Source organism: Silurus meridionalis, chromosome 4 (assembly GCF_014805685.1).
Source record: "Silurus meridionalis isolate SWU-2019-XX chromosome 4, ASM1480568v1, whole genome shotgun sequence".
Lineage (NCBI taxonomy): Eukaryota > Metazoa > Chordata > Actinopteri > Siluriformes > Siluridae > Silurus > Silurus meridionalis.
In genome coordinates this window covers 11,427,500-11,453,246 of record NC_060887.1, presented here as the reverse complement: position 1 = coordinate 11,453,246, position 25,747 = coordinate 11,427,500, and the positions used below count along the sequence as shown (strand labels likewise).

The 25,747-nt window shown below is 37.3% G+C and overlaps 2 protein-coding genes across 5 annotated transcripts; both read right to left on the bottom strand.

Moving 5' to 3' along the window:
• Positions 1–2,924: 2,924 nt before the first annotated feature.
• Positions 2,925–6,954, bottom strand: aqp10a (aquaporin 10a). The gene is made up of 6 exons (XM_046847745.1): positions 6,792–6,954; positions 5,086–5,212; positions 4,757–4,894; positions 4,538–4,656; positions 3,794–4,011; positions 2,925–3,658 (listed from the first exon to the last, which is right to left on the bottom strand). Exons 1-6 carry the CDS (start codon positions 6,900–6,902, stop codon positions 3,487–3,489), a joined length of 885 nt encoding a protein of 294 aa, XP_046703701.1. The 5' UTR covers positions 6,903–6,954; the 3' UTR covers positions 2,925–3,486.
• A 2,643-nt stretch (positions 6,955–9,597) lies between these two features.
• Positions 9,598–23,920, bottom strand: si:dkey-92i15.4. 4 transcript variants are annotated; one of them, XM_046848229.1, is made up of 7 exons: positions 23,820–23,920; positions 16,168–19,086; positions 15,062–15,260; positions 14,380–14,478; positions 13,981–14,215; positions 11,802–11,918; positions 9,598–11,606 (listed from the first exon to the last, which is right to left on the bottom strand). In XM_046848229.1, exons 2-7 carry the CDS (start codon positions 18,792–18,794, stop codon positions 11,455–11,457), a joined length of 3,429 nt encoding a protein of 1,142 aa, XP_046704185.1. In that variant the 5' UTR covers positions 18,795–19,086; positions 23,820–23,920; the 3' UTR covers positions 9,598–11,454. The 4 variants fall into 4 exon arrangements, with proteins under 4 accessions (XP_046704185.1, XP_046704182.1, XP_046704181.1 ...); XM_046848226.1 differs by having other exon boundaries at positions 16,168–19,400; positions 23,820–23,895; XM_046848225.1 differs by lacking the exon at positions 23,820–23,920 and adding an exon at positions 20,692–20,909 and having other exon boundaries at positions 16,168–19,400.
• Between the last annotated feature and the right edge of the window lie 1,827 nt (positions 23,921–25,747).

The window sequence follows — 25,747 nt, the reverse complement described above, 5'->3', positions numbered from 1 at the left end:
TGAAAGGCAGGTACTGATGTAGGTGAGGAGAGCTGGGGTGCAGTCAGCGTTCCAATTCATCCCAAAGGTGTTCAGTAGGGATGAGATCAGGGCTCTATAGCAGACCACTGTAGATCCTCCTCTCCAAAGCATGTAAACCAGATCTTCAAGGAGCTCACTTTGTGCACAGGGGCATTGCCATGCTGGAACAGGTTACGGGTTTCCAAGTTCAAGTGAAAAAGTGAAAAAATGTTATTATTGCGCATCTAAAGACATCCTGTACAATTGAGTGCCTTCAGCTTTGTGGTAACAGTTTAGAAAAGAACCACATTAAGCAGGAAAGGTCAGGTGAGCCAATACTTTTGGCAATATATAGTTATAGTTACTTAGAAATTTGAAATTAAGGCATAATTGTGTATTGTTATGTAAATTTTACAGAAAAAAATGCATAGATGGTTCATGAAGAAACTTAACAACTGTTTTAAACTGTTTCAGCTGCCATTTCCTCAAAATGTCCAGCTTTTCTTGAAAAGTCCATTTTGAAAATGGCCTTGTAAGTATACAGGGAGTGCAGAATTATTAGGCAAATGAGTATTTTGACCACATCATCCTCGTTATGCATGTTGTCTTACTCCAAGCTGTATAGGCTGGAAAGCCTACTACCAATTAAGCATATTAGGTGATGTGCATCTCTGTAATGAGAAGGGGTGTGGTCTAATGACATCAACACCCTATATCAGGTGTGCATAATTATTAGGCAACTTCCTTTCCTTTGGCAAAATGGGTCAAAAGAAGGACTTGACAGGCTCAGAAAAGCCAAAAATAGTGAGATATATTGCAGAGGATGCAGCAGTCTTAAAATAGCCAAGCTTCTGAGCGTGATCATCGAACAATCAAGCGTTTCATTCAAAATAGTCAACAGGGTCGCAAGAAGCGTGTGGAAAAACCAAGGCGCAAAATAACTGCCCGTGAACTGAGAAAAGTCAAGCGTGCAGCTGCCAAGATGCCACTTGCCACCAGTTTGGCCATATTTCAGAGCTGCAACATCACTGGGTGCCCAAAAGCACAAGGTGTGCAATACTCAGAGACATGGCCAAGGTAAGAAAGGCAGAAAGTCGACCACCACTGAACAAGACACACAAGCTGAAACGTCAAGACTGGGCCAAGAAATATCTCAAGACTGATTTTCTAAGGTTTTATGGACTGATGAAATGAGAGTGAGTCTTGATGGGCCAGATGGATGGGCCCGTGGCTGGATTGGTAAAGGGCAGAGAGCTCCAGTCCGACTCAGGCGCCAGCAAGGTGGAGGTGGAGTACTGGTTTGGGCTGGTATCATCAAAGATGAGCTTGTGGGGCCTTTTCGGGTTGAGGATGGAGTCAAGCTGAACTCCCAGTCCTACTGCCAGTTTCTGGAAGACACCTTCTTCAAGCAGTGGTACAGGAAGAAGTCTGCATCCTTCAAGAAAAACATGATTTTCATGCAGGACAATGCTCCATCACACACGTCCAAGTACTCCACAGCGTGGCTGGCAAGAAAGGGTATAAAGAAGAAAATCTAATGATATGGCCTCCTTGTTCACCTGATCTGAACCCCATTGAGAACCTGTGGTCCATCATCAAATGTGCGATTTACAAGGAGGAAAACAGTACACCTCTCTGAACAGTGTCTGGGAGGCTGTGGTTGCTGCTGCACGCAATGTTGATGGTGAACAGATCAAAACACTGACAGAATCCATGGATGGCAGGCTTTTGAGTGTCCTTGCAAAGAAAGGTGGCTATATTGGTCACTGATTTGTTTTGTTTGGTTTTGAATGTCAGAAATGTATATTTGTGAATGTTGAGATGTTATATTGGTTTCACTGGTAAAATAAATAATTGAAATGGGTATGAATTTGTTTTTTGTTAAGTTGCCTAATAATTATGCACAGTAATAGTCACCTGCACACACAGATATCCCCCTAAAATAGCTAAAACTAAAAACTACTTCCAAAAATATTCAGCTTTGATATTAATGAGTTTTTGTGTTCATTGAGAACATGGTTGTTGTTCAAATTAATCCTCAAATAAAATTAATCCTCAAAAATACAACTTGCCTAATAATTCTGCACTCCCTGTATATGCAACCAAATCAATTTCTTCACCTCTGTCAGCCATTGTGGAATGAAAAAAGCACCGATTAAATCAACATGAATACATTTGAGCTTGTGCAGTTTGTTACAGATGCGATTTGAGAGCTCAGAATAGTGTGCTTTCTGATGTAAAATATGACGTAAAATATACTTAAAAATGGTGATGTTATTAAATGCCTGCTAGATGGACCAGTGTTGCCTATTTGAAATCTGATTGGTTAAAGCAACAGCTTCAAGCACATTACGCTACAGGTGCCCAGACTGTTGATTCTGAAGGCCTCAAGGCAGAGTTCTTTGACCCCGGCAACACGTGATGGCTGAAATATGATTGGATAGAAACTCTAACATAAACATACACTCCTGAAGCAGCCCAACCAAGGTAAAAGATATGAAATAAACAGACTAGACTATTGGGAATGATTTAATGCAAAAAAAAGATTTAAATGTAAGTAAGTGATTCTGATAGTGTTTAGGACAGTGAAGGCCTTGCTGGCCCTGACGCCCAGAGAGAGAGTGACAGAAAGAGGCAACCAAATATATTTGATCTTCTGGGGAGTTTTTTAGGGGGGCAACAGGAACCAAGTAAGTGGATGTTTCATTGCTTCTTTACACCTTTTTCACTTTCTAAAATTTTGATTTGGAAGTTAAGTTTCCGTCTATGGCTTTTCTCCAGGTTCTTCCCCCCTCTCAAAGACATGCTGGTAGGATTGGCTGGATTCTAAATATATAAATTGCTTCTAGGTGTGTGAGTGGCTGTGTAGTGTTTTTGATAAAAACCCTAAAAAAAAAAAGACTTCCTGCAAAGTGCAGTGTATATTAGCTCAGAATCTGTTTTATTTTGTTATTCAAAATATAAAAAAAGGTATAATTCAAGGTATAACAGTTCATGAAAAGCACAAGTGAGGTTAAAGAGGAATAAAGTGAGGCTTCTCTAAAATTGTACTAAAACTTCAGTAACTTTAGTTGCTTCCAGTCTACTAACCAAAACTACAGTCACAATGCGCACAAACTTTTCTAATTCACTGTAGAACATTGTGGGTAATATATACAAATGACCAAAAACCATCTGATTCATTGTGATTCAATTTGCAGAAACAGCTCTTCTCATTACATTGCCTGTCTTATGTTATCAATTCATCAAATGCCATTATAGTTATATCTTTTGATATAACTACAGAAGCTATAAAATAATTACTCTGAATTGGCCAGAGATGAATGTGTGTGTGTGTGTGTGTGTGTGTGTGTGTGTGTGTGTGTGTGTGTGTGTGTGTGAAAATCTTTGCAATGGACTACATAAATATCTGTTTCATAATGATAATGATAACAAGAAACAGGAAGCTAAATCAGAAATGTTTGCTGCAACTGTTTATACTTTTCATTAAAGAGCAACCACTTTTAACTGAATTGCCGAGTCTTGAGGTTGACTTTCGACGGTTTCTGGTTCGGGGTCGGGGAGATGCCAATGGATGAAGACTTGGTAAAAAAAGCAGCCGAGCAAAGCCCCAAACAGAGGAGCCACCAGTGGCACCAAGAAAAAATAATCATAGCACCTAAGTGAGTTAGAGAGACATATAAAATCTCAGTAAATCAAATACTGTATGCTTATGATATGTCCATCATTTATGGGTAATATGGAATAGAGAACAGTCTGTGACGATTAAAATTTACAACAAGCTCAAACTTACGTAAAGACTTCAGTCCCCCAGCCTGCTGTGAGAGTGAAAAGTCGAGGCCCCAAATCCCTCGCTGGATTTATGGCTCCACCACAGTTAGAGGACATGGCCATGGCTATTCCCAGAACAACAGCTGCGACAATGGGTGGCAGTAAGGCATCAGGAGCTGGTCTGTTCCTTTTATCACTCAGGGGCAGGATACATAGCAACAGAGTAGCGGAACCCACAACCTGCCCATAACATCATGAAGAGAGATGAATATTATTAATCAGATCATTTCAAGGAGCTTGTCGAATCCTGCAGCTACAATACTACTATTCTGTATGTAGACTGTATTAGAACAAGCATGTGTCCTTTTCACTAACTAATACTATGTTAATGGAAAAATCAAGAACAGTAAATATTGAGGAATGATATTTATAGAATAGACAGGGCTAGTTAGAAAGAGAAGGAGGTTTTTCCCTCAAAAAAAAGTACTGATTCAACAGAACAGCTAATTCTCAAGCAGTTCACGACATGTTCCTGAAGTGCACAACACAATAGTTTTATCAAAAATTAATAAGATATAAACCAATCCCTTTCATTATGAGTAAATTAACCAGGTCAAAAACAAATAGTTTTTCTTTTAAAATCATACATTTTTTGTGCAGTGGGTCAACAACAAATTGTCTTTGCTGTACTAACTACAAAATGAGAACATAGGGCTATCGTTCTATTTTCTGTTATACATCACACAATTCAACCTTTTGCACTGACCTGGTCAAAGATGTTGGTCTGTACGGACATCCCTGGGGCGGGGTACGTGGCAAAGATGGATGCAGTTTCGTTGGGACCATAAACAGTCAAAATCCCACCACTATACATCATTATAGCATCTAGAGCAAACGATACACAAAAATCAATGCACACTGCCCTTGATAATTATGGCAAAATGTAAAAGAAAACAAGTATTTGCAGGTGTGTATGTGGCCTCACCATAGTACATGGTGTAGACAACTGCAGAGGCAAGATAGGCTCCAAACACCTGAGACAGAGAGTAGGGCAGAAGAAAGCGCCAAGGTAGATCCCCCAACACACAGAAACTTAGAGAAACTGCAGGGTTCAGATGAGCACCTGATGGGTGTGGAAAGAGAAAAGCAGATACGATGTGATGATAACCAGCATTAAAGAACATTTGAAGTTCAGAAAACCAAGAAATTCTAATACTAATAGCAAAACAACAACAACAACAATAATAAAACTGTTAAACTAATTCTACAACTACTTTTTATGCTTAGCATAAGAACTTGTTTCTTTATGCCCACCTGACACCCCCATGCAGAGGTACATGGCAGACATGACCCCCACGGCAAAGCTCAGGTTGACTGACAGAAACTGCCCTTTCATCTCATTGCCGGTCTTCACCTGAGCTGCTGCCGAACAGCCGAAAAGCTTGGGAAGAAAACAAAAGCAGAACAAATTGAAGAGAAATGAGAAAAGCCATCTCAACAAACCAGGTGTGGTTGTGTATATATAAAAAAAAAAAAAAAGAAATAAAACAAAATGTTAGAAAAGAAACATTCCATATTAAAACCGCTTGAAAAACAAACTGCTTGACTTCCTTAGGTGGTAGCTGAGCTGTCAAAATGACATAAATGCAGATCTTTATCAATCACCAGTATGCAGTCTTTGCCCAAGCATACACTGTTGCACTCTGTTTGCACATGACAGCAGGAATAAAGGTTGTTAAAGGTGTAACATTGTAAAGCTCAACAATGCAGACTTGCAGCACCGGTTGACTAAGAACAGATCAGAAGTGAAGAATCAAACCCAGTTGCATTTTGAAAATTTGTACAGTAAAACTTATACACTTATACATCATATTCAGATTATATATTTTTGTATATAAAAAAGATTTGAAGTGATGCACAATATACTTAGACTACAGGACAGTGCAGTACATACAGTACAGCGCATGCTACACTACTACAGTTTGCAGCCAATGTTCTGTTTTATTGTTTCGTGTATTTATTTTCTCATCTTATACAGTTTTGTATTTACACTTATATTTTGGGTATTTAACCATGGTTCTGTGGAAACAACTTGTTTTTCCAATGTATACAAGCTGAGGCATATAAAGGAATGATAATATCAACTTACATGACTTTGCTTTAGCAGAAGTGTTCAATATATATATTTCTGTAGGCATGTTATAAAGTTTCACATTGGGTTGCATTCTCAAGGTTCTCAATGAGTGTAGTATATAGTAGATAACAATTAATGGCAGGGTGTTACACACAGGTATACACAACATTTACCAAAAAAATACATCTAATCAAAAATTAATTGAAAGTTGTTCCTTAATAGAGGACTATCCTAAGATTTTGGTGAGGATATCTGGTCTCTATAATATAATTCATTGGCATGCTTCCATCTTTATCAAGCTGCCATGTGGTTATGATTTTATAATGGGCAATAAAGTGACAATTTATCCTGTGTACTTAATGATTAGCCATTAGCCATGTATAGAGTTTCTAAAGTCAACTAACTCTAGAAACAACTGTAGTAACATTTGATACACTGAGAAATATAGCATCAGTTTATCATGAATTTTAATAATAATAAGTTAAAATTACAATTGAATTGTCAGGTAATTTAATACAAACTTGATGTGTATTGTTTATGAAATATAAATTTAATAGCAACCAGTTTTCTATTTATATTGCTTTGGAATTTGCTAGCAAATCTGTATAATTTGACAAAAATTGTGCATCATAAGAGCCACCAAAAATTGTTATATTGTATTTTTGCTTTTTATTTGCCTAATATGTTTTGAAAACAGTGATAAGTCTTTCAATAGCTCGTTATAATTAGTGCATTATACTAAGAATGGTCCATAAATGAAAACTGATAGTGCATCATTTCTTTCTAGAGAACTAAACTGATAAATAGATTAACACAATGATATTTTTTGTCTAGTAACTATTATTTAAAACATACCTTTAGCACAAAAAAAACTTTTAAAACTCACCAAAAGAACAAATGTGCCAAGAATCTCTCCCAGACACCGTCTGACCAAGGTGTTGTGTATCTTCCTCCTCATCATCAGTTTCTTGATGCGGTTCACCATGCTGCTCTGCATGTCTCAGGCTGTCCCCGTTTCCTCTCAGCTTTCTCAAGTGAGGTGTTGTGAGGCTGGTCACATTTTTGACTTGCTGTCCTTTTATGTGGTCCAGTACACTTTGTACTCCATTGCACTGATAAATGTAACTTCATTAATAACTTGGCATACTGAAGCTGCACAAGAGATAAGATAATATGTACTATCCCTGAATACCAGTGGTGTAATGTAGAGAAGGGCAATTGATTGTTTGGGAATATTTAATATACTGTACATATAAATATATTTGCAAACTTCAGAAAAAAAGTTCTGTAACCTAAAAAAATTAATAAATATATAAACTTAGATAAAATGCCTCACACAGTTGTATTATCTATTAAAATATTCAGTATTTTCGTCAGGGTCTCTTTTTTCCTTCAAGTTTCAAGTAAATATTAAGGTTTTTTTGCTTTTGTTTATCTTCTGCCCATTTCCCAATATTGATAATGTCAGGAATCATTATCCCATTGAACACATGTAAAGATCCAATTGAAAGGTTCGATTCAGAAATGTTGCTTGATTTGAGAAATGTTTATTGCAGTTAACCTTTGTGAAAACACAGGTCAATTAGCTGTATGAAAATTTTTAAGGTGTGGCTTTCAGACAGTAGTGCAGCTTTTAAAGTAGTCAATAAAAGAAACAAGAGCATTAGTCGAGCACTAATTTTGAGCAAAAAGGCCACAATCTGCATTTCAGTTAATTTCAAATGTGTTCATTGGAGATCAAAACTCTGTGCAGACTATTTAAATTATTTCATGTCTTAATGGAGCTCAGGTCTTAATGGAGCTCAGGTATCATTGCAAGAACAGGTTTGTTCCCCTTAGTTCCTGTGAAAGGAAATTGGGATTCTACAGAATACCAAGACTGATCAAATACAGTGGGCAAATCTTAGAACACATCAAACCTTGAACTGGGTGGCCTACAACAGCATGCGGCCACATCATGTTTCACTCCTATCAGCCAATACAAAAATCTGAAACTGGCAAAAAAAAATTAATAAGGTGATACTTTTATAAACCTGTGAGAGAGAAAAATCTCTAGAGCGTTTCACAGCTCAGCTCATAAAAGGACAGCCGTAAAAAAAAAAAAAAAAAATATCGGGTATGAATAGACTAAAATGGATCTTTTTGGCCTTAACATAAAACACTACATTTGGCTAAAATCTGCTACGTCCGTCCGTCCGTCCGTCCGTACGTCTGTCTGTAAAAGACCCTGAATCAGAATTTCTCAGCCCTTAATGTGTATCTAAATAGAATGGCTTAAAAATGAGATAAGCAAATGTTTGAAGACCCTGTATTTAGGTTGACCATCAGCTAACATTTTGTACCAATAACAACCTTGAAATTAACACCACAAGAAAACTAATTGTGGATTACCAGGTCACTTAGGAACCACATTCAAACCCTTATCTTAATTAATAAGACTGACGTAGAGTGTGTCTCTAGCTTGGAGTGACTTTGTTCACATCTCCTATAATCTTTCCTGGGACCTCTGGAACCCTGGTAATTTTTGAAGAGAGTTTAAAAAGCTCAAAATGTTCCACAGATTATCGATAACATCTATCATTATACCACTAAAAGCATCTCAAAGAACAACTGCACAGTGAATGACTAGAAATCACTATAGTGGGTGTTGCAAACTGACCAACATATTACGGGAACACAGCTGTGCAACAAAAAGGACAATGAAAATCATTGCTTGATGAGAGTAAGAAGTATATCAAGGACACCTGCAATCGTCATCATGGACTCTCTGTACGTCAGGAAAATGATACAGAAGTCTGTACTCTTTGTACGTCAGGAAAATGCTACAGAAGTGTAACACACAAAAAAAACATTTTTTTCTCGTAAGCTGTACTGCTGAACTCACTTAGCCTTCACCTTATAACTAAAACTTGCTTCTTACTGCAGTTCTATTAAATCTACAGTTCTTTTGATTTAGAAATTAGTGACATACATTTACCTTTTGTTTATATGCAACAAACTTCATTTAGAATTTATATAGGATGTAGATGTGGTAACTGGGAAAACCATTGCATGATAAATAACACTCCAGCAACTGTTTCCTTTCTAAATAATGCTTCCAGAGTTTGGGCTTATGCTATGATATTGGACATTGACTTGTTGTATGGTGAAACTGGTTCCAATGAACCACAGTCCGGATGGAATTACATGTTGTTAAGGTATGAAATGGTAGCAATGTTAATCAGTATTGCTTTCACTCGGAATAATTCTCCAACCTTCTCTGTTCTAAAACAACCCCAAACCATTAAACCTTAATGTTTGACTGTGGGTGTGAGGCAGTCTGCTAACATCTTCTCTCCTGCTCTCTGTCATAAGTTCATAAGTACATAGGTTCTTTGGTTAGAGCCACAAATATCAAATTTGGACTCATCTGCCCACAGAACTTACTTTCAGACATTCACTGTCTAATTCTTATGTGTTTTTGCCTTTGACCTAGATTGTTGCATTAAAAACAAAAGGAACACGCATGTGTCTCAATAACCATACATGTCTTCAAACTTATAACAGGCCATGTAGAATGTTTAATATTGTTTACCTTGACCGTAAATTATTTTTCATTTCATTTCAACTAAATTGTCATTAGCATTGTTGGCAGAGATGGCATAAATACACACATTTAAGTTTCAAATTTTATTTGTCATATGTACAGATGTCAGTAACAGTTTGCACAATGAAATTCTTAAATATCCTTCACTCAAGTAAAAGAACAGATACTCATGTTTTAAAAAATGAAGTACTGAATACTTTTTCATTCAAGTTACACTAAAGAAGTTCAGGCTCTGACATGTACTTAAGTAAAAGGTTGCTATTATTTGTACCTATTTTATTGTCACACTGGCAACTGGACCTTAAATCACATGTATTCAGGCTGAACAACCACCACATAGAACACAAGCAGAGAAAAGATGATGATGACCAGGTGATCAGGAATGTCTCTGTTCTCAGTCATGTTTGCGTCGCTGACTTCGTCTGTCTCATCCACGTTAGCCGTACTTGTTGTTGCCTTCTGCCTTACTTGTTGTTAGCTTTGTAGGTTAGACTACATTTGGGGTGCGTGATAGCCAGGAAATGATACACACTATTGGTAAAATAAAAAAGCCGCACAATGACAAAAAAATAGGTTGATGGGCTGAAAAACAGCAGTGAGAAGAAATAATATGTCACCAAACAGATTAAAACTAAATTTACGAGCCTGGTTTTGAAATGTACGTAGTAGAAAGTACCGAAATTTGTGTAAAAATATGTAATAAGTTAAAGTAAAATATTGTCAGAAAAATAAATAGTGAAGTAAAGTACTTACCCAAAAATTATTTGTACTTCATTACTTCCCATCTCTGATTATTGATATGCACAGTTTTGTTTATGTGACATGAAATTTAATCCTAACCTAATCTACAATTAAGAAGTGCAAGAACAGTTCCTTAAGTGATTTGGGGATGAACTTGATAGTCAAAATATCTTGTCATTAATTTAAAAAATGTCTATTGGAATCTTAATACAACACTGCTGATAACTAATGAGATCTACAGAGTAACCAGTAATAACAATTAGCTGCTGTGAAGTGCTTCAAAGATCATTGCAGTGCAATATAGTTATTTATTAATTCTCTTCATGAGGTCAGAATGGCCATAAAAAACAGATATGATAGCAATTAGATAAAGAACATAAGACATAAGCATAGCATAAGACCACACTGTAAATGAGGACACATCATTTTAAATAAGATGTGATGTACACAGTATATATATATACTGTAATTTTCTTTGAAATTACAAAAAAAGTAGCATGTAAACCTGATCAGGTAAAATGTAATTCAGAAAAAGCACACATTAAACATATTAATCAATTAAACCACAGCTCACTGCAGGAAAACATTTTTGTAATCCTCTGAAAGCATTGTATTATTCTTCAATCCGTTTAAGAACAGTGCATTTAATCCAACAAATAGGATGGCAAAATAAGACAGAAACAAATCTGTACTAAGATTAATAATAATAATAAAAAAAAAAAATAATAATAAAAAAATAATAATAATAATTACAGACCTTATTAAAAGCTTTTGTACACTTAATACACTTTTTTCTCTTTGGGCTGTATGTAGAGATTTGAACTACAGAAAGTCATGGTTTTGTCAGTATTTACATATCATAATTGTATTAATTGACTTAATTCTCTTAGCTGACTATTCAGACTGTTCTGCAACTGCTTGCAGTTCAGCCTTTTTTCTGTGTATTAAAATTAACTCAATCAGCATTGTATGAAATTTATTGATCAGCCTATGGCATGGGTTATAATAAAGCTCTTAACTTCACTAATCACTAATATTTAAAGTCAGAATCAACTGAAACATGAGCCATGCTCACCCACAGTCCGAGTAGCACTTAGCTCCAAAGGTAACCCTGAGATCTGAATACTAATATGCATAACCGTGCATAACTGTGCAGACTTAACTCTAAATACAGCATCTAAGTCCGTATTTGAAGTGGATTCTAAAGAAAACGCTGTCAGTATCACTTGTAAGGACGTTGCAGTAAGACATCCACAGGGCCAGGGGGCAATCTTTTGATCAGGTGCCAGACCTCGAGCCGCCTCAAACCTTCCAAACTCTGCCCTTCAACCTCTAAGAGTTCATCTCCTGGGAAAACCTTCCCAACTGGTCCACCTGAGTAACAGCAACAGATTTAACAGTTATTTTTGGTTTTTTGCTACTTAATGACTTATCTTAAACTGATTGCTTTAAGTTATACTAGCATACTGTATAATAGCTTGGTGGCACACTACCTAGAATCGACTTCATTCTTCTTGAACTGAATTTAAGACTTTATAGTGATCAGGACTTCAGGAAGTGTTTTCTTACCCTGAAATAGCCTCTGTACAGTGAGGGGTTTGTCTCCTAAGTTGGAGCCCACTCCTCCCTCTAAACTGAAGCCCAGGTCAGAGCTGGCCTTATTCAAAGTCACTCTCAATCTGCTGCCTGTGAAAGAAACACATTTGTCTCGTTCTGAGAACCTTCCACTGATATAAGGATAAATGTAGATGAACTCTTATTGTCAAGAGCGGTAGCTAAAAATTTATTTACAGTGCCACAAAGTGAAACACAAAAAAACATGAATGAGAAACAACAAAGTTTAACAATAACCTGAACATGGGACCCATAAAAAGACAACCATTAAAGACAATGTGCTGTACAATACATGACAAATATTTATGCTAATTGGACAACTGTAGTATACAGATGCTCATGGTAGTATTACACTTTAGTTAGAACAATTAAATTATGTAAATGTCTTGGAGTCAATATGTTAGATCATTAACTGCATAACAGCTTTCATTACAACTATAACACCAGTTGTGGTTTTGGAGAAAGTTTAGATGTTAAGCCGTTGTTAATACTAGATTTGAATTGCAGATATAGAAAATATGTTGTAGTTCATAGAGTATAGCAATTTTTTGCTGGCTTGAAAGGAGCTCTGTTATTAAGTAATCCCAAATGCGTAATATTACATGATCCTTTTACAATGAATGGTTTGACTTTTATTACTACAATAAAAGCACATTAAAAAGATCTAGCCTATTAAAGTAACACTAAAGTATTACTGAATTAAAAAAGGAATGCAATAATTTACAAATCTCATAAACATATTTTATGCACAATGGAATATAGATAACATATCAAAGGTTGAAAGCGAGACATTTTGAAATGTCCTGCCGAATATTGGCTCATTTTGGATTTCATGAGAGCTACACATTCCAAAAAAGTTGGGACAGGTAGCAATAAGAGGCCAGAAAAGTTGAATGTACATATAAGGAACAGCTGGAGGACCAATTTGCAACTTATTAGGTCAATTGGCAACATGATTGGGTATAAAAAAAGCCTCTCAGAGTGGCAGTGTCTCTCAGAAGTCAAGCTGGGCAGAGGATCACCAATTCCCCCAATGCTGCAGCGAAAAATAGTGAAGCAATATCAGAAAGGAGTTTCTCGAGGAAAAATTGCAAAAAGTTTGAAGTTATCATCATGTACAGTGCATAATATCATCCAAAGATTCAGAGAATCTGGAACAATCTCTGTGCGTAAGGGTCAAGGCCAGAAAACCATACTGGATGCTCGTGATCTTCGGGCCCTTAGACGGCACTGCATTACATACAGGAATGCTACTGTAATGGAGATCACAACATGGGCTCAGGAATACTTAAAGAAAACATTGTCGCCGTTGCCAGCTAAAACTCTATAGGTAAAAAAAGAAGCCATATCTAAACATGATCCAGAAGTACAGGCGTTTTGTAAGGACAACCCAAGTTGTTATCAGCACTCAGTTCTAAAGCCTGCATTTCTGATGGTATGGGGTTGCATCTCTTTCAGGGAAGACCTTGCATTTTCCAACATGACAATGCCAGACCACATACTGCATCAATTACAACACCATGGCTGCGTAGAAGAAGGATCCGGGTACTGAAAATGGCCATCCTGCAGTCCAGATCTTTCACTTATAGAAAACATTTGGCGCATCATAAACAGGAAGATGTGACAAAGAAGACCAAAGACAGTTGAGCAACTAGAAGCCTGTATTAGACAAAAATGGGACAACATTCCTATTCCTAAACTTAAGCAACTTGTCTCCTCAGTCCCCAGACATTTGCAGACTGTTATAAAAAAAATAAGAGGGAATGCCACACAGTGATAAACATGGCCTTGTCCCAACTTTTTTGAGATGTGTTGATGCCATGAAATTTAAAATCAACTTATTTTTCCCTTAAAATTATACATTTTCTCAGTTTAAACATGTGATATGTCATCTATGTTGTATTATGAATAAAATATTGAAATTTATTGAATTTTTTGGAATCAGGTTTGTATATATATATATATATATATATATATATATATATATATATATATATATATATATATATATATATTAAAAGCAATAATCACTCCACATTGATCACATATAATGTATCACAAGCCTCCTTGTGACAAAGAGCAGGATTTTTTTCCTATTATTATAGAATTAGTAACTCTATGGATTGAAACACACCTCGGTTCCCAGCTGCTTTCTGTGGACTGTCTTTCACAGTGTAGCATGTTTCAGTGACATCACCTCGCCTGATGACCACCACTGCCATGGGCCGCCCTCTTGCTTTTCTCATAGTGTGGAGTGCCTCCTTGTGGGTGGAGTTATGTAGAGCATTGCCATTGATAGACAACACCTGGTCTCCCACATGGATGGAGCCTTCCTGGGATGCTGTGCCACCACGTAGCACCCTGTGAACCTGAGAATGGTGAAAAAAGGTTTAGCTATAAGAACTCTGAAAAGTTTTATCACAATAGCTAAACTGTATAACTCAATTCAGAATGTCAGAGTTTTTATTGAAATACAAATGTCATCCGCTTATTTTCTGACTTATGTTTGAAGTCCCACACAATAAACACTCACAGTCACAGGTTTATTCTGATCCACTCCTCCAGCCACAGTGAAGCCAAGTCCAGTTCCTGCCTCCTTATGTAGGACAACCACATGAACATCATCATAGTTCTGCAACACATAAAGAATATATATATGAATGTGTGTAGCCATGTTGGTTCAGTATTCCTTTCACCCAGAATGAGTCTCCAATCTTCCCTGCTGGAAATAACCCTCCATGTTTGCCTGTGGGTGTGAAGCAGTCTACTATATTGTCTCTTGTTGTTAATTTTTCATAAGTTCCTCTGCCAAATTGATCAGAAACAAAGATTTTTGCTCATCTGTCCACAGAACTTTCTTCTAGTCATTCAATGTCTACTTTTGGTGTGTTTTTTGCCTTTTACCTAGTTTGCTGCATATAAACAAAAGGAACACAGTCTCTTAAAAACCATAAAAGCCTAGGTGTTCCCAAACTTTTATTGTTTGCACTATTCAACATGAATTATAAATTCATTATAAATAAAATATATCATATGGCAATTATATACTTGGTGTTCATTGTAACAGACATTCTAGCTGTTCTGGAAGCTTTTGTTGGGTCAAAACAAATTATTTTATGTTTTTCCTACAGTACATACACCCTTTGAAGACACCCACAAATCCCCGCCCCTGTCTGCCACATATGACTTTTTGATCCTTAAAGGATTCCTAATACCTCTAAGGCATCATCTTCCAAACTCCTGACATCATTCAATAAGCAGTCCAGCTCATCCATGCTCAGCAGCGTCACAGCGGACAGGGCAGAAACGTCAGAGCTTAGGGACACTGTACGCTTGGACATCCAGTTTTCGTCATCCATTGACCCATCCGAGAGGGGAAGGTCCAGCCCACCCAGACTGCATATCTCTTCAAGGCTGTCAAAGACACACAAACACAAAGAGAAAATAACTAATCTTCAGTGAAACATTGGACAGAGTGCAAGTTATAAGTTATAAATATATGTTTTGTTTACACTATTGACCACATTCCTGCATAGAGGCACCAGCTGTCATGATACTTGCTATTTTATTAATGGCAGAGATCTTACATAAACCACAGCTATAGTAATCATTCAGCAAAATCATTTCCACTTATTAGATGGTATCAAAAGGTTTCGAGACTAATGTTTATAACTGGTGAGATTCTGACCAGGTCCGTTACCACGTATGCAATTTCATCTTAGATAGCAAGTTAGAACAAAGAACAAACATGAAATTCTGCATGAAACTGTGCAAATCCGCCAGAGTTGTTTGACATGACATACATTTGATAGTGTTTAAGTATCTTGAAGAGAGTGGCTTTCTTCAAGAGCAGAAAAAAACACTGAAAGATGAAGAGAGATCAGGGAGACCTTCAATGAGATCAACCCATGAAAATGTCAAAACCATTCGGCAACTTCTGCATGATGATCAGAGAACAATCCACATTATCTTCACCCACCCTACTCGCCAGATTTGGCTCTTGCAGACTTCAACCTCTTCCCAAAGATGAAGTTCAAAAGAGGATCCAGCGCAGAAGGTAGCGGAAGGTGCTTGACACAAAACAAGACCTTCAGGACAAGTGGCAGGAACACTGGGAGCGCTGTATTGCTTTGCAAGCGGATGGTTTTGAGGGTGATTGTGTGTAAACGTAGATAAACAAAGTACTTTCTTGTAAACACAGCTAATCACGAAACCTTTTGATACCACCTTGGAGATTAAATGACTAACTTTAATTTAGTACTGTAAATTTTATTTGTAGCCTGATTTTAGCAAAACCAGTCCTTCAATGGTTACAACTTACCTCATCGAAAAACTCCTATTGCTCATGTGGCTTGTAATGGTGACTGACGATTCCCCTGAGTCAGAGTCATATCCTCTCTCTGTTCCCTCATCGTCTTCATCGTCGTCGTAGTCTTCACCATTCTCATCAACCCCTTTATCCATTATCCACCTAATGACTTTTGCAGCTGCTTTTTCATTTTGCATGGAATGGTAGGGATGACTGAGTTCACCTGAATCTGACGAAGCGACCTGGATAGGAGGGCCGACTGCCAAGTCGCTATGAAAATTGGATGGTGATTTGGAATGATCACTGTTTCCGGTTAACAGTGTTGATTTTACTATGGTGGATGAATCTGAATTTGGTAACACAGGTGTGCTACCTGGTGTTAGAAATGATTCATCTTTTGTAGACTTTGGAAATGTGTTCTCTCGAATAGGAAAGATTTCCTTATTATCCATGTGGGACGCATTGGTGATTCCACTTGACTTTTGGGGGTTGTGGGAAAATGAAGAACTGACATAATCCCTAACTTTTTCTTCAGGCAATTGAATGTTTTTAAGCTTTTGAAAAGATCTTACATTACTGCCCTTGGAGGAATCTGGCTCATCCACATGTTTAGTTATTACTGGGCATTTAGTATTGTTATGGTCCAATGAAAATGTATCCAGGTTCAGAGTCAAAGCAACTTTGGGCTCCTGAGTTTTAGTTCCACTATTTTGAGTTTTCGCTCTTGATCCACCTGCAGGTTGTGTTTTGATCTGGACAGGTCCACTTGAATCATGCCTACTCGAAGCTTCATCGCAGAGTCCACTCTCACTGAAAAGATTGTCTGTCACAAATTCTTTACTCCAGTCACTGCCACTTAGGCTTAATGACCTATCAGAATGTTTCTTCACACAAGTGGCCACTTTTGGCTTTTCTGTAACTGAGAAAGCTCTTCTAGGATTCTGGATCCGGGATGAATTCTGGTTTTGCAGAGCAAGTGCCTCAAATTTGTGAATTTTGTTTCGCACTGAAAACAGGGACGTTTCTTGGACATTCTCTAACAAGGTCTCGCTCTTCTTGCTTGAATCTCCTGAGGATCCCAACTCCAGACGAACGTTTTGTTCTTGATTATGGTGTTTTTCACTGTCTGCTGTCACACTTTGGGACGATTGAGGTTTTACTCCTACCAGTGCTTGTTTTCCTGGAATTGTATTCATGCCAGTCGTATTTTCCACTGGCTTTTCTATTTCTTTCTGGGTGCTACTGTTATTATTTAGACCAAATGCGGAGTAAGAAGTTGGAGAGGTCAAATGTCTGCATTTTGTTCTGCCTAAAGATTGAGTTCCTAGTCCTATCATGTGGCTAGTTAGGTTTCTCTCCTCATATATACTACTGTTGTTAACCAAAGGTCTTGAATCTTGGCTAAGGGGTTTCTCTACAGACCTTGTTGACATTGTTACCAGGTTCTCTTTTCCAATGGGTGAAACAAATGAAGTGTCTGGCAAGGTATTTGAATTGATTTGTTTCTTTTTGAAGATTGATTTTGGGAAGGTACCACAGTTTTCTGGTTTATATGAAGTTGTATTCACAAAGGGTGTTAGTCTATCTAATGATGATCTATTCAAACCAGTATACTCAACCTTGACAAAAGGTGCAGGAGTGGTGAGTCCAGGTGAGAGAACTGAACTTGCTTTACTTTTATCCTCTAATGGAGTATGATTATTTCCACCCATTACACTGTTGTTCCCAGTGCTCTCAATGACCTTTGATGGGGTGGTTTGAGATCTGAGATGGTGGTCTGCAGGATCTGTACCACTCTGCAAAGAAATCCAGGGAAGTTTTCCTTCCTCTGTCTTATCCTGATTTTGATTTGTTTTTAGTCTGGATGGAAAAGACTGAGCAAGAGCCACCGTTCTGACAGGAGGAATTACAGATTCGGCTGAGGAGGCAAGTCCACTGACAGCCAGCTTTCTATGACGAGTTCCACTGAGTGGTTGAATTGTTAACGATACTTTCTTTAATGGCTGAGCCAGTATACTTGAGCTTGGACTGTTGGATCCATCATTTGCTTGTAAACTCTCGGAACGTTGAACAAATCTTCCTTCGAGCTCTGTAGTATTTTTGATAGCGTTTGTCTGAATTTCTTGTTGTGCTCCACTTCTTGATCCTCTCCAGTCTAAGCTTTTACTTCTGTTTGACTGATATGCTTGTCTCCAATCTGTTCTTCCCCTCACTTTGGGGGTAAGATTTTGGACATTGTCTGGCTTCTTCTGAGTTGTATTGCTCATCTCAGAGCCAGTGGACAATCCAGCTCTATTTGTCAAGTCAACCTGATTCAGAAGTTTAGGTATCCTATTGTCCAACATATTAGTATCTAGAGATGGAGATTGAGATGAAATGGTGTGGACTGTGGGCATCTCTTCTCTACACCCTTTGCTGCTTCTGCTTGCTTTTTCCAATGTCTGAGGCTTTAAACTGGGTTTGGCGAGCAACTGCTCTCTTTCTTTAGCAGAGCGGACTTGGAACTTAACAGCAGACTGTGTTGGTGCTGCAGGCGGCTTACTTTGATTTTGTTTCTCTGAACAGTTTGGCGATTCGATATTTACAACTCTCGTAAGTGAGTTTTCCGGCACACAAGTAGATCCAACAGAGATATCCATTTTTGACAATGAGAAATAGTGCTTGCATTACAATGTGATTGTCAGGAATAGTTTAGAGTTCTTTTTAGTGCATGACATCATGCTCAAATTTCATAGTTTTTGTCACACATACAGTTTTAAATGTCCATATCGAGCATGGGGAGATTGTCAGCTATGTAATTCAACCCATACAGTGTGCTCAGGGGTGTCCAAGGGTTGGCATGGCATTCTTTCAAAGTAATCCATAAACCAAAAAAAAAATCGATTTGTTTGACAGCGAGCAGGTGTGGCTTTGATGCAGTGCCGTAATGTTCTGTTGATATAAAGGTAAAAACAAAATCAAATGTTCAGCAAAGTTCCACCATAAACAATAATAGCAGAGCCCTACACACACACAAAATCAGCTCCTTTTGTGTCTTTGGGTTATATGTTATTCATTTGTAAAGGCACAATTGTTTTTTCTACTTTTTGTTTCTTTCCCAGGAATATTAAGTTTATTAATATTAATCTTCAGCCTGAGGACGTTTTCCCTTCACTTCTTTTTATTGTTTTCTTGTGTTTTGTAGATTTCATTTGCTGATCGTCTTTCTGCAACTGGCTTTTTCAGAGAGTCCTAGCATCCAAAATCTTGCAAAAAAAAAAAAAAAAAAAGATACATAGAATTATATTACATCACTGTACAATAATTATATAAAAATAAAGCTAAAGCAAATTGGAATAATCTAGATATCTTAGTGAAAGTGAAGGTTACTGATGCAGAGAAACCCAAAACATTTTTAACCACAGGGGACAAATTGAACATCCTGAATATGTCATAACAATGGCAGAAAAACTTCACCTCACAGAGTTAAACCAAATACTTTTTAAATCTGCACAGCACCCGAGGCTATTCGCATGACTGTATCAGTTTATGTTTACACTAGCAACATGCTTTCGGCTCTCCGTCACTCTTTTCATGTTTCATTAAACCCGACCAGATCAGCAGGCCATTAACAGGTCAAACACACCAGACTGCAATCCGGACAGGTACGTTCGTAGAGAAAATGCACCACAGTACACATGCAATCGATGGTGAAATATTCTGAATAATGGATCTGTTTGTCTGCCTACTAAAATCTACTTCAGGGGATAAGATTTAGTCAAGAAATGTACTGTATCAAACAAACACGTTTCACGTGTTTCACGAGCAAGTCAAGCACCTGCAATCATTCGAAGCAGATAAAAACTCTGAATAAGCCAAAAAAAACAAAAACAGACAGCCATGCAGAAACACAGGAACTGATTTACATACATTCTGGCAGAAGCGAATCCATGTATGAGCAATGCCGACAAACCGCACACGATAAAGAACTCAACCGATAAACACATAATACATACATACACCAAAAGTCCACTGCTTCTAATTTGATCCTTAAGGCTGAATTGTTGTGGTAAAGTAAATACCTATAATACAGCTGAGAAAATACAGGGCCAGAGTTTTGCATTGTTTAAGCAGAAACACAGCAGGTGCAGACAGAGGTGTGTTGTGGTGCAACCATTCAAACGAGACAACACCCCAGCACAGAAGGATGACATAGGCATGACTGACTTCAAAATAATGTGAGATGAGTGATGTGGGGGGAAAAAAAGCAAATACTGCTTATTAGGTAAGCAATAGATATAGCAAATAGGATCAGGAGGAAGAGAGCGAGTGATGACTTTACACAGTCAGTGTGGTGAGAGAACAGGTGCGTGTTGGATTACAGATTCACCTGCTCATATGCATCAAACCCCACAGACACACACACCTACTGTACACACACAAACAAACACACACATATGCTTTTACTGTGCACTGGACACATCGACGACAGACCAATCAACCACTATAATCTAACCACTTTGGCTAGACCTTGGATTTAATAAAAAACAGACCTACCTGTGAAGAAAATCACAGCAACTGTTCAGTAGACTTCCGTTTCCCTGTCTCACACTCATACTTTTTCTATTTTACTATTATTCACCTGCAGTGTAAACTCACCTGACAGGTTTTTCCTTTTCACCCTCACCCACCCCCTCTCATTGTTACACCTTTCTTTCCTTTGCCTTAGTTTCTCTCTCTGTCTCTCTTTTTCTCTTCCTCGTTCTCTGTCTCTATACCTTTCTCTCCTTCTGTCTCCACCTGCCTGTCTGTCTCTATTTCTTTTTCCTTCGTTAGCTCTCTCTCTCTCTCTCTCTCTGCTTCCTTCTCTGTTTGTCTGTTTGTCTGTCTCTCTGTCTTTGCTTTTTCTCTCTATGTCTCTCGCTCTCTCCCTCCGCTTCCTTCTCTGTTTGTCTGTCTCTCTGTCTCTCTGTCTCTCTCTCTCTCTCTCTGATTTTTTCTTTATGTCTCTCTCTTTTCTCTCTCTCTCTCTCTCTCTCTCTCTCTCTCTCTCTCTCTCTCCGCTTCCTTCTCTGTTTGTCTCTCTCTCTCTCTCTCTCTCTCTCTCTCTCTCTCTCTCTCTCTCTAAATAGTAATATTTGTAATGCCAAAGCGTATATACAAACAAGACACAACAGAAATCAATAAATAGAAACAAATGTTCGTGTGCAAAAGTACAATACGGTGCAAAAGAAGCACTATAGAAACTCATATCCCTGTAAATAAAAAACAACAACAAAATACCAGATATGACAGCGTGTAGCTTTCCCTTCATTTCCCATTTACTGTCTAAATGTTTTGGTCTGTCTGGCTGTATCCCTCTCGCTCTCTCCCCCCACCCTTTTTTTTAACCTTTTTTCCTTGCCCCTTTCCTTCATTTTCATACTGAAGAGAAAGGGAACTAGTCTGCACACATATTTCTGTGAGAGCCCATTTGCCCAGGATGATGGAACTCTAAGAAAAGCAGTGCCTTACCATTTTGCCTTGGGAGAGTGCATTCATCTATTTTATTTAATGCACATATAATAGCAGCATTGTTGTTTATACTTGTTTTCTTGATGACTCATTACTGAAGTCACATCCGGTGATACTTGATGAACAAAAATTCCAAGCTTGAAGACAACTATACTGAGATCAAACTGTAAAATGTAGCTGGGTGATGCATTAAACACAAATCTAAACAAAGCTGGTCACCACAGCCACTAAACCAGATTGGATGCACCTTGGAGCAGATTCTAAAAGATTCTTTGTTGCTGTAATAGTGCTAATAAAAACATTCTTCCTAATAAAGATTCTCATCAAAATGGTCAATGAGCCATTGTGCCCTGTGGATACAATCCTGAAAAAGCCCACACCTGTCAGGAGAGACAGATTTGATTAAAAGGATAAGGTGATTAAACGAAATGTGTATTTATTGTTGCTTTTTTCCCTAAGGATTAAAACTACACAGGCAAAATAAAGGAAATAAACGTAAAGACATGCCCCAACATTGTAGCAGACTTTTGGCATTCCGAAAATTACATAACTTGTATTGACATTTCAGTGTGTGGAAGTAAGTCCTAAGTGTTAAATGTTGTGGCATGTGCTCACAATGTTCTTATTTGTATCGGGACTTAAACCCGAGGTGGGCGTGGGCAAGAAAGTACCTAAAATCTTGTGAGAAAGTCGCAACCTCACATCCACAGTTTGTTACATTGACTTAGGGCTGCAATTGCCCACAGTTTTTTCAGTGAATTGTTGATAACCTTAACAATTATGGAACTGTAATGAATGAACATTCAGTGTAACCTAGATGAGCAATAATTCACATTTAAGTCTGGTCCTTCTCAATTTTTCTTCCTCATACCATCTCAGAGTTTTTTCTTTCCACTGCTGACTGTCTTACTCATTAGGATGAACATATAAGGACTAATTAATGATGCTAATATTTATATTCACAATCTATTTAATTCTATAAAGCTGCTTTGAAACAGTGATCATTGTTAAAAGTGCAACTTGAATTGAATTAAATGAATTTGAACTAAATTTTAATTAATTCAATTCAATTAAATATTTATTGTGTGAATTAGTATGCAAATGTGCATCCTAATTCCAAAAGTACACCCCTGCCTTTTATTCATGAAAACCATAATATGTACACCAAATGGTCTCCGACACCTTCACTTCCATATTTCTTTATCATTTCTATTGCCATAGTGGCTGCTCATACCATAAGGCTAGAAATACCAGCTGAAGATTTTGCATTGGTTTACTACAGTTGCTTATTTTACATTCAAAGCACTTTGTGTGTTATATACTGCCTTAACATTATACTGTATATAAGCCAAAATAAGAGACAACATTTTTTTACTGGCACATATTTGACACTCTGCTGTGATAAAAATAAGTAAAGTAAAAAAAAAACCACAAAAAAACAGCAAAGTCTTTAAAAAATTAGCAATAATATCAAGATAATAAAAACGTAATTGGCTAATCATACTTGTATTATTTTCTTATTCATTACTATACAAGTTTTTAATTTATGTAACTTCTTTCTCAAACTCAATGTCTATCAAACTACTGAATAAAACACATTCATTGCTAGTTTTCAGTTGGTAGTTTTTGTTTTCTTGGTTTTCACAAAATCTCACAAGTCTTAGATGTTATTGATGTAACTTTTTTGTATGAGTTAACTGGCGTGTCACCTTGAGTAAACTGGAGGATTATGATCGCTGACAATGTGCACGCAGACAACCACCACATATCAAGCCAACAGTCCAGAATATGCAGTCATATCCACCTGAAGGCCATGCTAATCCACACACTGTTTGCTAACTCACAAAGACTTTAGGTAAAAAGTTTGCAAACTAAAGTAGCTACCTAACATCATCAAACACAATAGTTTTTTTGTCATTAGTAACTACCAAACTCCAAAACACGACATGAGGACATTTCATTTCCAATCTGCATCATATTTTAAATAAAGCACCAGCACAGCCATTAAATATTCTCAAAAAATCTGAATCACAGAATTCACCTCTTCAGATATTTTCTCGAAAGTACGATGGACATACAATTTATTTGAACTAATACCATTCGATTAGCAAACGATACAAATGCTAAATCATTGTGCAATAATGTATAATAATCATTGAGTAGATAGTTACCGTCTCCATCTTGATGCGCAAAACAAGACAACTTCCTGCAGCTGCAAAAGCGTGTTACCACAACCCTCTGAGACAGTAGGCAGAGAACGGAAGACAGTGAAAGAGAAAAAAACACTGACAAAATACAATGAAGAAGAGAGATATTACATATACCACTACAAAAACTAACTACTCAAACATTTCTTTCATGGAATTATTACACCTTTTCATCTATTTTTGTTAGTTTAGACAATTGAAGACCAGAAAAGTTGCCTGAACATTTGTAGTTTGAGCCAATTGTGCTTTGTGATTGCATTACAAACCCTATTGTTTATTACTACTATCTGGCGCAACATGGTTGTGGTTTCAGAGAAAACCAAAAGCTCTCTAAAGGCAAGACACATTCAGAGCAGTACATGACTGGAATATGACTAGTTTATTTGTGAGTACTTACAGAATGCCAAATCAGGAGTTTAAATTATACTATATAAAATACTATAGAGTGAGGATATATAGACATTAATTATTGAAATCAAACCAAACAAATGGAAGATTTCTGTGTCAAAAAAAATATTTCCCTTTAGCTCAACTCAGCTAAACTTAACACACAATAGTTTTGTGTAACTTCTACTGTAGTACTTTGGTTCTGTAGGCCAGAGATTAGCATAATTTGCTTACTGTCCCTTAACACACAAGATTAATCGTGTCAGTTTATTTCCAGGTCAGGTGTGCCAGAGCAGATAAAGCACCATACTGCTGGACTCACAGCCCAATACAGATGTCCCACTTCCTTTTAATGTTCTGGTTTAGGGTTAACAGTTAGGATTTGTCACTCTAGAACCTCTTAGAAAACAGAACTTTGATCATTCAAACGTAAAATCAGTATACATTGAGGTGAACTACTAGCTAAACTGTAAGGACAAGGAAGCATCTCTACTTGCTAGTCAAATATTTGGATAAACTATACTATACTGACAAATGTTTGTGGACACCTTATCATAAGATAAGTATGTGCTTTTAAAACCACTGTGGTCCTCTTTTGCTGTTACATTAACTTTTACTCCTCTGAGAAGATGTTCCCAAGATTTTGGAGTGTGCTTGTGGAGATTTGTGTTTATTCAGCCACAAGGGTGTTAGTAAAGTCAGGCACCGGCAGTGGCGGGTCGTGCATTTATAAACCTAGGCCTTCAGTGGTGTCCTGCCTGAATCAATCCATCTCTTAATACCACTATTATGACATCACAGCTATAAAAACCATCAATATTATACAGAAACGCAATATAATGGAGAACTGCATCATAGAAAGGTTTCTTACAGTAAAAATAAATGCCATTAGTAAAGCAAGAAACCTAATGAACACATACATTATCTCTAGTAGAAACAGCAATATTAACCTCATAATAAGACCCCAGGATTTCTGTAATTTTTTTTTTACCGTGCATAACGGTTTTCCTGGGGATTTGCAATTAGGGCAAATTGTGTTTTTTGTGCAAATTTAACAGGAAACAATAACACAAACACTATGCACAAGTGCAGTTTGCTACAGATGCAGTTCGCAAGCTCTGACTAGCACCCTCTCTGACCATCCACTCAAAAATGCTGATGTAATTGGATGCCTGCTAGATGGCTTTGCTGCTGCCAACTTGAAATCTGATTGGTTGAAGTAAGTTTCTTTCTTATATACTTTATGCTACACTGCTGATTCTTAAGGACAGGCAGATTCCTTTGAAACTGGCAACACGTCATATGACAGCTAAACTCTGATTATATAGAAGCTTCAACATAAAAAGACATCTGCGAAATCCAGAGAAACGCTTTCAAATGAACAAAATAGACTATTGAGGATAACTTAACTCATATTTGTGGACAAAAGAAATAGATTAAAACTTAAAGTCAGTGATTCCGATTACTGCAATTTAGTAGTAATAATGCCAATGGCTGATGAATGC

Coding starts and splice junctions, on each gene's coding strand:
- aqp10a (XM_046847745.1), bottom strand. CDS start 6,902: ATGCAGAGCAGCATGGTGAACCGCATCAAGAAACTGATGATGAGGAGG. Junction 4,895..5,085: donor CCTCTGCATGGGGGTGTCAG/GTGGGCATAAAG, acceptor CACACCCATCAG/GTGCTCATCTGAACCCTGCA. Junction 3,659..3,793: donor TGGGGGACTGAAGTCTTTAC/GTAAGTTTGAGC, acceptor TAACTCACTTAG/GTGCTATGATTATTTTTTCT.
- si:dkey-92i15.4 (XM_046848229.1), bottom strand. CDS start 18,794: ATGGATATCTCTGTTGGATCTACTTGTGTGCCGGAAAACTCACTTACG. Junction 15,261..16,167: donor AATAGGAGTTTTTCGATGAG/GTAAGTTGTAAC, acceptor TGTCTTTGACAG/CCTTGAAGAGATATGCAGTC. Junction 11,607..11,801: donor TGTACAGAGGCTATTTCAGG/GTAAGAAAACAC, acceptor GCTGTTACTCAG/GTGGACCAGTTGGGAAGGTT.